Here is a 14333-nt window from a genome sequence, read left to right as displayed (position 1 = left end):
CTCTTTCCCATTACTATAGTGGCCAGAGAGAAGGATTTGTGTGTTCCAAACTGAAAGCACTGACAAAAATATTGTCCATATACCTGCTACATGCTGGGACAGAAATCCTTATTCTTTGAAAATAATAAAACTTCCACTGATTTGAAGTAATGAGTTTTTCAGAAGTCAGGACTGGAGGAGATACATTATTACACCGAGTAACAACAGTGCAAACTCAAATTAGTTGACACTTTCCAAGCCATTAAAAAAACCTTAACTAATAAATAAGAATATTCAATATTAGTAGTATTACAGGTAGCACAATCCCTAATCTGTCTTGTCAATCTGTGTTTTGCACGCCCTGATTCAATTTGCAGCCCAGCTATAAAGACACCATTGCCAACAGAAAGTACTCCTACACACAAGATTGGAAGAACCAAGATTATTTAGATGGTACCATCAGTTTTGGTGAATAAAAACTATCCCCTAGATTAAGTCCCCAAAGCCTATAAAGGTTTAAAAAAAGCAATAAATCCTAGCAACTCAGACCTGGTTTTGCTTTTACATTAAGCCTTGCAGAAAAGGAGACTGAAAGTCACTGCAGTTCAGCTAGTATGTGACTCTTACATAATCAAAATTTTAACAGTGTGCAGTTCATTTTTTTTTACCAGAATCTGCATTTCTTAATATATCTCTTCCCTATAAAATCTCACCAGTGCAGGCTGCACCAACAGCAAAGGGAAGGAGTAATCATTCTGTTGTAGCCACCCTTGCCAGTGCTACTGTTACTATAGAACAAGACTACAACAACCCCCTTTGTCCAAGCTACTGAAGAAACTAATTATGAGCAGTGGAAACAAAAATGAGATAAAGCTCCATTTTCCTTCTATCAGAGTATCCTTCTTGTGTTGCCTGTCTGTGTCACAGTTTGACTCGGGTCCGACAACAATGCTCTCGATCCCCCCTCCCCCCAACCCAGGTAGGGAAGGAGAGAGAGAAAAAGAGAGAGACTTGGCTGGATTGAAAACTAAACTACACAGCTTTAATTAAAACACTAATGAATCATACAAGAAAATATATACAATTATATACAGATAGATTCAGGTGTAGGCAAAAGCCTCTCACCACCCCCCACCCTCAGCAACTCCCACAGCACTTCCCTGAACTGGGAAGAGTCCCGAGGAATCCCGAAGCTGCTGCTGGAGAAAGCAGAGAGTTATGGGGGTCACAAGAGATCAAGCCTGAGGATCGACGGTGATGGATGAACAGAGTCCTCCCTCTACGCCGGCCATGGACGGAAGAGAAGGGAGAAAGAAGAAGGAAGGAAGTTGTCTTCTGTGATCTCTGACCTTCCTCTGAGCTTATGTAGATATATGGAATGGAATATCTTTGGCCAATTTTGCTGTCCATCTAACTCAGCCTCCTACGGGGGGGTCACAGATCTCCCCATAGTGTCTGAGCCGGCAGAGTGCAGGTGCAGCCTTGAAGCCTCAGTAGTTAGAAAAACATTCCACTGTCTTATCAGCCTAGCAGAACACACTGTTGCTAGTTACAAGAAAGCTTACTGAAGGAAAAAAAAAAAAAAATCAGTAAAAAGAAAAATTGGCTTCATCCTGGCTCAAACCAGGACAGTCTGTAAGAAATAGAACTGTACCACAGGATACTATTTACTACAGCCTCATAGTTCCTAAGGCTGTCACCACTTCCTACCTTACCTCTAACAGGCAATTGGGGGTATAACCAGAAATATCTGCCCACTGAACAAAACTTCATATCTGACCACAGATCTATTAAAGAGTAGCTTACCTGTAAAGTTTAAAACACACAAGCAAGACTCAGACACTTAGGAACTAAAACCAAAAAAACCCAGAAAAAAACAAACACAAAACCCCAACCCCAAAAAGTATGAGGCCTGGAACTATATAGCCTTACTATACTGCAATAATAATACTTTCTCAGCCTTATTTCAAGAGCCAACTTGAATATGTTTTGTGGATCCCAGTGAGAAGACTCAAGTCTGATGACCAGAGTTTGGTCTCGATTTTAATGGAATATACAAGATTAGGCAAGATGAGGATTACACTGGGAGTGACTCATTCAGTTTATGTATAACATTCCTTACTGTAAGGATGAATCCCCAATCACGTGTAAGGATTTTGGTCAGCCCAGCCCACATCTGCCCTCCCTCCCCAGCGCAAACTGCTCTTGCCACTGCACTAGTGGCATCCGGATTAGAGTGTACTATGGTTACATGGACATTTGTAAGTCTCGGTCTCCTTCATCTTCCTCTCTGCAGTACTCTGCCATGGAAAAAAAAAGAAAAAGAGAGGAGGGAGAAAGAGAATAAGGACAACCAGAACTGCACATTGCAAGTGGAAGCAAGAGCCAATCACAAACTCGACTAGTTTATTTATATGCTATGATGTTAGAAGACTGAAATACTTATTTTTAATTTTTGCTCTACACATTTTGGTAAGCTAATCATCACAACTTTTGTTATCAGAACTACCAGAAATAGCTTACCATGTCCAACAACATTTTTGTTATAGTGTACACAAAATATACAAAAATATATAGATATTGTACTTATATACATGCATAAATACACAAAGAGATTCTGGCGCAAATAGGGATTTATCATCAGCTTCAAGCTGTGAGATTTATTATAGTCTGTAGTTGTTCTGTCTGTTTTTCCAGACATGCATTATCTTGAAATAAAAATTAATGGCTACTGAAATAAAGCATCAATATACCATCTGGAACAGTCCATGAAACTTTCTACCTTTAAAGAATCAGCAGCTGAAAACATTTAAAAGAAATTTAAAAACCCAACCCTCAGCATATAGAGTTGCTTTTCAATTTCTTAATACTGTTTATAAATCATCAGCTGTGTTAACTGACAACAGCCCCAACTCCATGTACTGCTACTTTTTCTAGTTACTCTTCTTTTACTAGGAAGAATCTGAACCATCATTGCAATGACAATATTAGCACCCTTTTACAGAATGCACAACTCATTTATTATAGGGAGTTAGGGGCAGGTTACTATAGGAAATAAATTACATCCAGAACAGCAAGGGGTTTCTTTGAGAATTAAGATATTGAGTTATAAAGAAAGTTCTTAATCATTACTGACAGAATATTAGTTTATACAAAGTATATATAAAACTTTATATATATATATATGTACTACAGAAATTATTGTAATCATCATCAAGTCAGTGCATATCTAGTACAGTTCACGGTTTTAGAGTGTTTCACATCTTTCAGAAGCTGTATTGTCCTCTTTTAGTATTCCCCACAAGCAATGCAGCAAAATAGGGAACCTGTTAAAAAACTTAATTTTTGTTCATGATGTCTGCCTACCAAGAGTGCAGCTGTTTTACCTCTTCTCACTTCCAGGTGGTTAGTACAGGCTTTCCTGAATCTCTTGCACGATTTCCTTTTACCCCAGTGGATTGCCCAGAACGACTTCGCAAGTCACGATCAGGCCCATCACTTTGCGCCATCTCTTCATCATACCTGAAAAGAAGATGACCTGTTCAATGCCTTCTCCTGCTATTCACTACACAAACAAGAGTGGGTCCTCTATATTCTACCACCAAAGTTTAATACAAGCTGCTCTACACATAGGTTTATACGTGCGTAGTTTGATATGCAGCTATTATTCAAGGAAATAAACTACCACATGATGTTAAAAAATAGACCAAGGGAAATACCTTCAGCGACTTTTTGAAAGAAACAATCTGGCAGCTTTGGATAAACTTCTGAGTTTGTGAAATTTTACACTTGTGCAATTTCACATGTACTTCCGTATTTCTCCTCACTATATAGGTTTGTGGTTAAGCAGGAACATCAGACAGCTGACAGTTTTAATAGTCTGAAGCTATTGCTTCAAACAGGTGACTGTTGGCTGCTGTGTGAAAAAACTCCACTGCTGCATCAGAAAGCGAGTAGAGAAAGAATGAGGTGGACAAACAACAGTGTGCTTAAATTAAATGCATCTGATGTCATGTATTTTGTAACAGTAACCACTTCACCAAAGTAGTTGTTTAAATATCTAAGTCCTTATGGCCTCAGATAACCTCAGTATATACTCGCCTCTCAGCTGCTATGCACATTCTGAGCAGAAATAGGCTGTAAAAGCCTAAGTGTAATTCTCAAAAAAGAATAATAGCATAATATTTTGTAGAACAGTCATAATATATACTTAGTTACACTACTGTATAAGTGTTTGCAGCTACTATGTATGTAACATTCATTAAAGCTTAATGCACAATTCATCCACATGTACATATTTAACTGTCTTTACTAGTACATAGAAAGTATTTAAAATCAGTAAGAACTAGTGAATCAACTGTGTACATAACAGCATTGTTAATATACTGGACAACTGTATCACTACTACTAGAGAACCTGTCTGAACATTTTCTCACAAAACACAAGAAACTGTATCATCAGTAGGGTATTTAAATCAGTATTCCTCTGCATAAGACTAATAAATCCTAGACAAATCCTTCAAACACTCCAATATAAGGATTTCTGCCTCTTTCATTTCCCTCTTTGCAATACAGATTGGAGAATTTTAAAAATATCTGACAACTCGTTATTATTACATCCATGAATTGCAGGAGTCAACTGGCATCAGTTCTTTGAACTGAGAAAAACCTTGTATCAAATTACCTATATACTACACTCAATACAATTAAAGTTCTCTACATGTAGAAGACACTCTCTTTGCCTCTATCCTTCAAAATCTAGCTGCTGGAAGATCAGAGGGTGCAGGCAGCGGCTTATCAGATAAGCAACATTGCCCCCAGAGAGGAGGTGAGGCAACTCTTCTTTAATGCACTCCCACTTCCAAGGCTGCTATTGCATCTCCAAAAAAATGAAGCCATACCTTGTGCCCATTTTTCACATCAAAACTAAGTTCAGCTTACCTGTGTGGTCTATATTACACATTAAAAAGGTGAGATGACCAAAAAACATTTGCATTTATATAGAACATTGATAAAACTTACAAGACTTCATAATTGCCAAGAACCTCTTTTGATGGAGACTTATTCCATTTACAGTCCGGAATTTCCCCATTGGGCACAGCAATGTTAAGGGTGTCATTAATAAGATTATACTTCAAGATGCGATCGTTTGCAGTACTAGAAGTAAGAGAAGGGGAAGCATTAACCTACAAAAGAAAACAAAAGTCAGCATCAATTTTTTGAGTGGTATGTAGTTCTCTAAACTGCATGTGTGATGACTACGGGTACTATTCGGGAAATTAGGACTCAGCGTCTGAAAGCACATCTTTCAGTTCCTCACACACTGGAAGGAATCCCCCCACTGGGCATTTTTCTTTTTATTTAAAAACAAAAGCACCACACTGCTAAGAGTCCTCAGTGTCAGACTGAAGACTTTTGTTGAGACTAGATTCACCAAGGTTAACCAGACAAGACATAGATTTTTCTTTAATTTTCTAAGCTTACATGGATACAAACCCCATAAATTTCAGTGCTTACAATTTTCTTGGTGCACTAACAGCTGTTATATACAGGAATCTGTGGGTTTCTTCTAGGTAAGCAGCTTTTATTTATATTCCTTATCTGAGTTCTCCATTGTTCAATTGTGAGCTGGAGAAAAACATATGTACTGTCTATTCAAATACCTACATTGCAACTTGTTGTAAATAAAACTGAGCTTCATTTAGCGTATCTCATGTTCCACATTTATTATGGAGAAGTGTTATCAGAAAAATTAACAGATTGTTTTATTTATTTTTATAAAGTACAATTGCCTTTGATATTTCACTTTCAATTTGAGAAGACTGAGAAGGAAGGCTGGATAAAATTTATATTAAGCATACAGATCCAAAGTTAATACACTGAAAAAAAACTTATGGGGGGGGGGGAAAGCCTTCTAAATATCCCAATAATCCTTTGTGTGCCTCTTTTTTTTCCTCTCAACCTGCAACAGTAAGGCCATGACAGCATTTACAACTTAAGTTTGACATTATGCTTCATCAAGCCAATGCAAATTTTCCAGCTACTGATACAGTAGCTAGTAGGGCTGCTAACATTCAGATTGCCTCTGAAGACCAATTTTATGGATGCACTGGATTTATAAGATAAAACAGAAAGCCAGAAACAAATAGAAACACCAAACAAATAGGAAACAAAAACATATGCTGTCTTAGTCATCACATGGCCTACTTAACTTTCCAACATTTTTCTTAACGCATTTGCTTGAAGAACAAAAATACTGTTTCAAAATAGGAAAGACTACATTTAAATCTACTTAAGTTTTATTCTGTGAAATGAGAAGGAAGTTTTTTTCCTGTATTTTATGTAAATTTACCTCAATTAGCCATGGTTTAAGCTTGTCATCAATGATAATGTCATATCCGTAACACTCAAAGCAGTGTTTATCATTATTCATTACAGGCTAAAACAAAAAATAAATACAATATATATTACAATCAACAATTCAGTAAGTTGATTAGATGCTTTGCTAGGAACTACATGCAATTACATTATCTGTCAGATCAACTATGATCCTGAAAGTCAAGAGACCAAGGACCAAGATATGCTTAGATGCACATCCTCTAGATGTACTTTGCCAGCATCTGCTAAACATTTGCACTATGCATGGCAAGACTTTTCTTCTATGCAAATCTCATCAGATCTTTTAAAGAAACCTTCATAACAGCTTAGTGAGATGTTTTGCCCTAGACTAATCATGAAAGCTTTTCAGATCTTCAGAGAGTGAAAGAGGGAAGGGGGAAGAACCATCTCTCATTACACTTACATTGTCAGAAAGACAGAGGACCAAAATATTTCACACTCAATTTTCTCAACACTTTTTCTCTTCTCAGGTTCTGCTAACATCTGGATTAAATCCCTTTTCTTCTCACATCTGGTTTCAAATCTGATTGCACAGCAGAGGCTGAGTTAAGCCATGCTTCCCCACCTCCCACTTCATACCCCTGTCCCTCTTCCTCATGCCAATTCTGGTGTTTATCTGGTCCTTTGTTGATGTGATTCAGCTTATTACACTGGCAGAATACTAACTCATCAATAAAGCAAGACAGTAATTGCCAGTTGGGTGAATGAGCTGATGCAGCTTACCACACTGCCAGGACCAAACCAAAAGAGATGACAGGACCATGTACTTGGAAACAAGGCAGTCCTTGGCACCAGTAAGCTCTTCAGTTATCCCAGCTGACCCATAGAGTGATACCTGCTCTCTAACATAATCTCAGGATACTACCCAAACACTAGAAAATCACTCGACAACAGGTTGCTACTTCTTTAATAAGAGTTCATTATCACTACGTGACTCATGTATAAAAGAGGTGAAAGTAAGTTATGTAAGCCTGCCTTATGTTTTCCTTGATAAAATGTCCTCCAGAGCTATTTTTTCTTTGACACATTTGTTACTGCTGAAATGACGTCATACGCCTTGGCAGAGCTTAATACTGCTCACAAAAGGCAGTATCAAGTGATATTAAACAGTTCACAGAGCCCTCAGGAAAGAGATTCGTTCCCGTCTTCGCCATGCTCAGACAGCTCACCCACCCACCCGAGATGAGAAGTCCGCAGTGGTAACGCTGTTGCTGATAGCATTCCCAGAACGGGACTTACCGCAACAGCCTTCAGTGACTGCACGATGATCCAGTGAATCTCATCAAATAATTTGTTTGTGACTTCTTTTCCACGGGTGCTCTCCAGATACAGGCGTAAGTTACTCACTGTCCATTTGCCTCCATGGATATGATTGTAATCATCCTGAAGATTACAGAATCACAGAATTAGGAGTTGGAAGGAACCTCGAAAGATTATCCAGTCCAACCGCCCTGCCAGATCAGGGTCACCCAGAGCACATCACACAGGAATGTGTCCAGGTGGGTTTTGAATGTCTCCAGTGAAGGAGACTCCACAACCTCCCTGGGCAGCCTGTCCCAGGGCTCAGTCACTCTCACAGTAAAGAATTTTTTTCTGATGTTTATGTCGAACCTCCTATGTTCCAGTTTGCACCCATTGCCCCTTGTCCTATCTCTAGACATCACTGACACTCGCCCTTAACATATCTGTAAACATTGACGAGGTCACCCCTCAGTCTCCTCTTCTCCAAGCTGAAGAGACCCAGCTCCCTCAGCCTTTCCTCATCAGGGAGATGTTCCACTCCATCATCTTTGTGGCTCTGTGCTGGACTCTTTCAAGCAGTTCCCTGTCCTTCTTGAACTGAGGGGGCCAGAACTGGACACAGTATTCCAGGTGTGGCCTCACCAAGGCAGAATAGAGGGGGAGGAGAACCTCCCTTGACCTACAAACCATACCCTTTCTAATGCACTCCAGGAGGCCATTGGCCTTCTTGGTCACAAGGGCACATTGCTTGCTCATGGGCATCCTCCTGTCCACCAGGACCCCCAGGTCCCTTTCTCCTACACTGCTCTCCAGCAGGTCAGCCCCCAACCTGTACTGGTACATGGGGTTGTTCTTCCCCAGATGCAAGACTCTGCACTTGCCCTTGTTGAATTTCATCAAGTTTCTGCCCGCCCAACTCTCTAGCCTGTCCAGGTCTCACTGAATGGCAGCACAGCCTTCTACTGTGTCAGCCACTCCTCCCAGTTTAGTGTCATCAGCAAACTTGCTGAGGGCACACTGTGTTCCCTCATCCAGGTCATTGGTGAAAATACTGAACACCACCAGCCCCAGTGCCGGCCCCTGAGGGACTCCACTAGTCACAGACCTCCAACTAGAGTCTGTCCCATTGACCACAACTCTCTGACTTCCTTTCAAGCAGTTCATGATCCACCTCACCATCTGATCAAGACCACACTTCCTCAGTTTATCTACAAGGATGCTGTGGCAACAGTGTCACATGCTTTACAAAAACATTTAAGGAGTTAATTCAGTCCAAGAACTTGAAGCTCTACAGCTGGTTTGTTTCATTCACACAAAAAGCCCACTTAAACTTACGTACAAGCAGTGCTCTAAAAACAAACTCAGCAAGTTGCTTTTACTCTTATTTTACAGCTCTATGAGGACTTAAGCTTTACTTTGAACTGCCCTCTACATAAATAACTTTGTAGTATAGCTACGTAAGTTTATGCCACACGTTGCAAATCAAGTCATAAATCTTTCTTAGAAGGAAAAAACAACTAGTACTTTGACAGTTTCATAGTAAAACATGGTTTATTATTTGGAAATATAAAATTAAAATGTCAAAGAAAAAAAATTTTTTTTCCTTCTCTGGGGATAAGGGAGAAATAATTGAGCAACAGCCACATTTCACTGTAGTTAGCTGTTTTAAAATGCAGCACTTCAAAGTGCTTGTCTGTGCTTATTAATTAAAAATGCAACTTGTCTGTTTGTCAAAAGCAAACACAGTCACAGTATCTTCTTAATGGTGTTACTGACAGCAGTTACATTCAAGAAAGTGAAATGACACCTGAATTAGTTTAAAAGGTTAATTTTTTTAAGTAGTTCAGTCTTTTGATATAGAAAAAATACTAAGTGCTACTAATATAGAACAGGGGAAAAAAGGTTGCTTTATATTTGTTGTTTCAGAGGCTATCAAGGCTCTGCACTACATTCTCTTCAAACAGAAAGACAAGAGCAAACTGAGAGTGTTCTTGCTGATGGAAAGACACATTCAGCCCTTGAATAGCTCTCAGGACAAATGCTCTGTCCATTTATAAAGGTTCTTCTCGAAGTATTTGTAAGAATTAATAATTGTATGCCTGCTAGATTATAAAACACAGAATGCAAAGAGCAGAAAAGTTCTCAGAGGAATTAAATCTGTTGTCCTCTAAGATAAGGTCAAAGAAGCCTTCATCTATTTTTAGGCTTTTTCTACATCTCCCCCCTCAAGTGAATTTGCAAAACTGGACTGTACAAATAAAGATTTGAAACATGGTTCTCAGGACTTGCTGCATGGAAAAAATACCTTGAGACCAAATTCCAGCAAGGGAACAGAGATCAAAGTTTCAACCCTCTTTGCATTTCAGAACAAGCACTCAAATCAAAATAGATTGCAACTGGGTAGAGCTTTACGCAATTGCAGCCATTTAATTAAAAATACTGAAGCGAAGTAGAACATTGCAGGCTACATAGAAGATCACTAATTGAAAATAATTAAGTAGAACAATTGCCATTGTTTTGTTGGTATTACACATGCAGTGTATAATGACTTAGAACTGTATTTTCCAGCACGATCATTAAAATGGCTATGCTGACTTACCTTCCTTCCTACATTTTACCCTTTCCCTCTCTCTGATATTGACTTGAGCACTTTTCAAACCAGAGATGTTTTCCCATGAGCTTTTAGGGCACAAACACACTGGACTCTATGGTTCACACAGGGCTTAGAGTAGAGATTAACAGCTAGGACTTAAGAGTTTTTCCCAACCTCATCATAATTTTGATAAATTACTTGACAGTTCAAATTAGGTTCTTCTTCTAAAACTGTACAACCTAAGTGCCTCCAAAGTTGCAGACACACTTAAAACAGGACAGACAGGATGGACAGAGTGGCTTTACATCAAGCCTCTCTCACTTCTTTCTGCAAAACTCAGACAGATATTTGTGGTTCAGAATTTATAAAATGTTTTTCAAATATTCTAGTAATGACTCCACATTTTAAAGCTGCTACTTCTATACCTATTTCTGTTCTCCTTTCTTCTCTTCAAGTGACCTCACTACTACTTTCAGTTCAACTTTTATTTTGGAGAAATCTTGAAGGCCATTCATTAACTGGTAGAGAAGACAGAAGGGTGAATAGTAATGGAACAGGCAACATTTTACAGGCCTCACTTCACTGCTACTGGTAGCACCACCATCACTCATGCTCTAAGTTGTATGGGATCTGTTTTCACCTCAACTAATTCTCAGTGTGCCCTATCAAACCATAATGTGTTTGAAGCACTTTACAAATCAGCACCTGAGCAAGAAAATGTAGTACTGAAAAATACCACATTTTGATACTTACTCTAGTTTATAACTACCACCATGATATTTATAGTTTACATTGTTGTTACAGGAATATCCAGATAAAAACAGCCCTGCTATGCTTCACATCTTCCTAAACAGTAATAGACAAAGCACACTCAGCAAGGCTGCAATTTAAGATACATTGCATGAATCTTGGGCATGAGTGTATGTGCATACACACATGAATATGTATGCATGAGTGTATGTGTACATATGCATTTATTTTCCGTGCTTTTAAAATAAAACCTATGGAATTAGGAAGTGCGACAATAGAGTTCTAATTACTGTAACAGAAGCATGGTTTATAAATCACTGACATCCGCCAAAAATGCAAAAGTCATCATCAAGTGGATTCCCTGAAGAAACAAGGCTAGGGCAGCAATAGTGTATGCCTATCTGTTCCTGTCACCCCTGACCCGCTAGCCTTTCCTCCCAATGGTGAATTTCAGCCTTATTCAACATAGGGAAGTGCTGTCAAAGCTATCAGGTTTCCATATGTTTTGTGAATGTCAACAGGACAGAACTCCATCTTTGTCCATTCAGGGGGAAGCCACCAGCTAGCCAGGCAGTAAACACCTATTCCTAAGCTTGCAACTGCACATTCCCTTTCTTACTCAGAGAAGGTATGTGGGGGCAGGGGGTGAAACATAGGAAGAAGCTGGAAAGTTCTGTGATGAGTAAGTGCTGGGAATAGGAAAGGTGAATTAACTGCATGGGAGAGAGAGAGAGCAGGAAGAGGAGATCAGGAAGGTGATATTAAACTGCTAATATAAAACACAAATCCACCGGAACCAGGCTTCATTAATTCCAGTGCTCACAGAATCAATTGTTAAGTGAGTATATTAGCATTTAAATGACAGGAGACTTGAAAAAAAAAAAAATTAAAAAAAAATCAACCCTGCTTTCAACTACTGCAAGTCAATACTAAAGATATCACAGGCTATTACAGAGCTGCAACTCATCATCTTGCATACTTTTGATCTGAAGTCTTCTGAAATGTATATATTTGTAAATTAAAGTTGAAGTATTTCAATTGCAAGATGATGAAGAATATGACAAATAAGACCTTTTTATTCCATGTTTTTCAGACAATTTAAGAAAATCAGTCCTGCTACAAAAAAGCACCTAAGAACTCAGTACACTTACCCCATGTTTCTGAATGGCAACATTTGTAAGATGTACAAACATGTTATCCAGTTCACTTGTACTTGGTGTGTATTTTACCGTGCAAAACCGACAAAATCCAAGTTTATACCTTAAATGCAAAAAGTCATTGAAATATGTTAAACACCAATAAGAAATAAGGAAAGAAGAGTACCCACGTACAAGTTAGACTTCTTTGTGCAACAAGCACAACATTATTTTGACTACATCAAACATTCTCTGAAAATAAAATAGAAATACATACAACCTTACATGTAACATCTCAGTGGACGGTAAGTAGATACTAAAACATACAGACGAAGATCAAACTTCTTTCCACCAATAAGTAATGGATTGTTGATATAGAGAGAAATCACATAGGCTTCTTTGGAAGACTGAGCTACAAACCTGAAAAACACAAATCATGTTTCAGAATGCGATGATTGCAATGATATAATCTGATCAGTCTTTTTCTTCTTTAGAAGCAGGCCGTTAATTTTGGATTGACCAAAATCAAGACAGTGTATAAAGTTGTAATGGTTAATAATACAAACTTGGTGTAGAGTCCCAAAAGGAGTAATTGTATCAAAACAGCTGCCCTAACAAACCGGACATTGATCTTGGGTGGGATCCTCATTCAATAAGCCACTTGGACCTTGTTCTTGCAAGGAGAGCCCCTTGTTCAGTAACCACCCTGATAAACTGGACACTGTCCTTATTGATCAGGAGCAGTGCCCAGCAAGAGGAGCCCCGTGGAAACACAGTGCCACCTTGCCAAAGACCACTGACTCATCTCCAGAACATTCCTGAATCCAACACTGAATCTGTGCAAAGTGGGCTGAGCCTCACCAGAAGAGGCAGGGCCAGGTGCCATGGAAGAGGCAGACTCGAAACACTCGGGGCGCACGCACCTGCCATCCAAGGACCACAGCGTCATGCTGAGATCGCTGCTGGATCCAAGGGTACTGTTATCTTTCCTGTCCCCTCTTTCTTCATCATTCTCTCTCTCTCTGTCTTTCTCTCTCTCCCCGTTTCTAACCTTATTCTCGGCACACAAGGGTAACACTCTGTGGGACGTGATATTTAATTTGGGCCCCCATCTCTAGGGAGCCATGCCCACCTTGCGGGACATGACACTTGGCATTAGGCATTAGATATCAAAATAAGTTAAAAATACTACAGATGACCAAGATCAATTAACCTTTCAATCTCAGTTTTGAAGTTTACAGGGTAGCTGACTGAGCCATTCGGAATGCAGTTCTACAAGCTGGTCTTTTCCTCGGAGAGCGCTTAGAGCTTGGCATGGTTCAGACAAGCAAGGACTATGTATTACATTACCTTCATTAGTCAAGGTCTTATACTCCTAGAATATTTGTATTTATGCTTGGTGTGCAATTGCAAACCACTGTGAAAAGCTAAGATAACTTTCAGATTGTGACATTCCTCAGATTCTAAGCCAAACAAAGCAAAAAAAACCCCAACTCAAGTGATATTCAACCAACCACTGTATAACAAAACCAAAAAATTAAAATTAGTTGTGTGACCAAAACCTTTACTAGCCAGAGAAAAACAGATCTCTAACCTGTTTCATCCATTTGGAAGTAGATCACCAACATAAGGTGTATTATTTTGTGCTCCAAACAAATAATGTATTCATACCACATAAATGCATTTTTCTTTTGTAATCATTTTAAAAGTGATATAATACTTACTAAAGAAAATCATTATGGAAATTCCTTAGGAAAATATTTTTCTTCTGTTTCCTGCTATTTAATACTATGAAGCAGAACAATTTATTTTTGTGCAATTTTTTCCCCAACAACACTGAAAGCATTTTTTAAAAGAATAGTTAATTGAACAGTTCTTTGTGCCACCTCATACCAAAACAAATCATATTAAAACCTACTTGAAGGAGGAAGTCAGATAACAACTGAGATTAAATGCAAAACTACATAATGACAAAGCAATAATAACGGAATAATTTTCCCATGCATGGGGCAATTAGCATGTTGATGTGGTTCACCTTCTTTCAGAAAGTACAATAAAGGGTTTGGGTTTCAAGAACTTACGAAGATGTTTTGCTATCTCGAGACCATTTTTTTATTTGGGAGAGTTTATTGATTAGAAATATTCCTTTTCCTTGAGCTTTGCCACAAGGTTTCATAATCCAAGTGCTGGAGGGATTTTTTCGGAATTCTTCAACAAAGAGGTTATAATCAGCAG

At 38.8% G+C, this 14333-nt stretch overlaps 1 protein-coding gene across 1 annotated transcript in view; it reads right to left on the bottom strand.

The window, feature by feature from the left end:
• Nucleotides 1-3371: 3371 nt before the first annotated feature.
• TTLL1 (tubulin tyrosine ligase-like family, member 1) overlaps nucleotides 3372-14333 on the bottom strand; it is a 14967-nt gene continuing 4005 nt past the window's right edge. Inside the window, exons 4-10 of the mRNA XM_010002982.1 lie at nucleotides 14180-14333; nucleotides 12384-12518; nucleotides 12114-12222; nucleotides 7617-7760; nucleotides 6331-6417; nucleotides 5001-5164; nucleotides 3372-3501 (exon numbers count right to left, since the gene is read on the bottom strand). Of these exons, the coding sequence (XP_010001284.1) occupies nucleotides 3372-3501; nucleotides 5001-5164; nucleotides 6331-6417; nucleotides 7617-7760; nucleotides 12114-12222; nucleotides 12384-12518; nucleotides 14180-14333 (923 nt within the window). The remainder of the gene's footprint in view (nucleotides 3502-5000; nucleotides 5165-6330; nucleotides 6418-7616; nucleotides 7761-12113; nucleotides 12223-12383; nucleotides 12519-14179) is intronic.

The sequence above is a fragment of the Chaetura pelagica genome, unplaced genomic scaffold, assembly GCF_000747805.2.
Source record: "Chaetura pelagica isolate M959 unplaced genomic scaffold, ChaPel_1.0 scaffold117, whole genome shotgun sequence".
Lineage (NCBI taxonomy): Eukaryota > Metazoa > Chordata > Aves > Apodiformes > Apodidae > Chaetura > Chaetura pelagica.
This window is presented reverse-complemented; position numbering and strand designations above follow the sequence as displayed.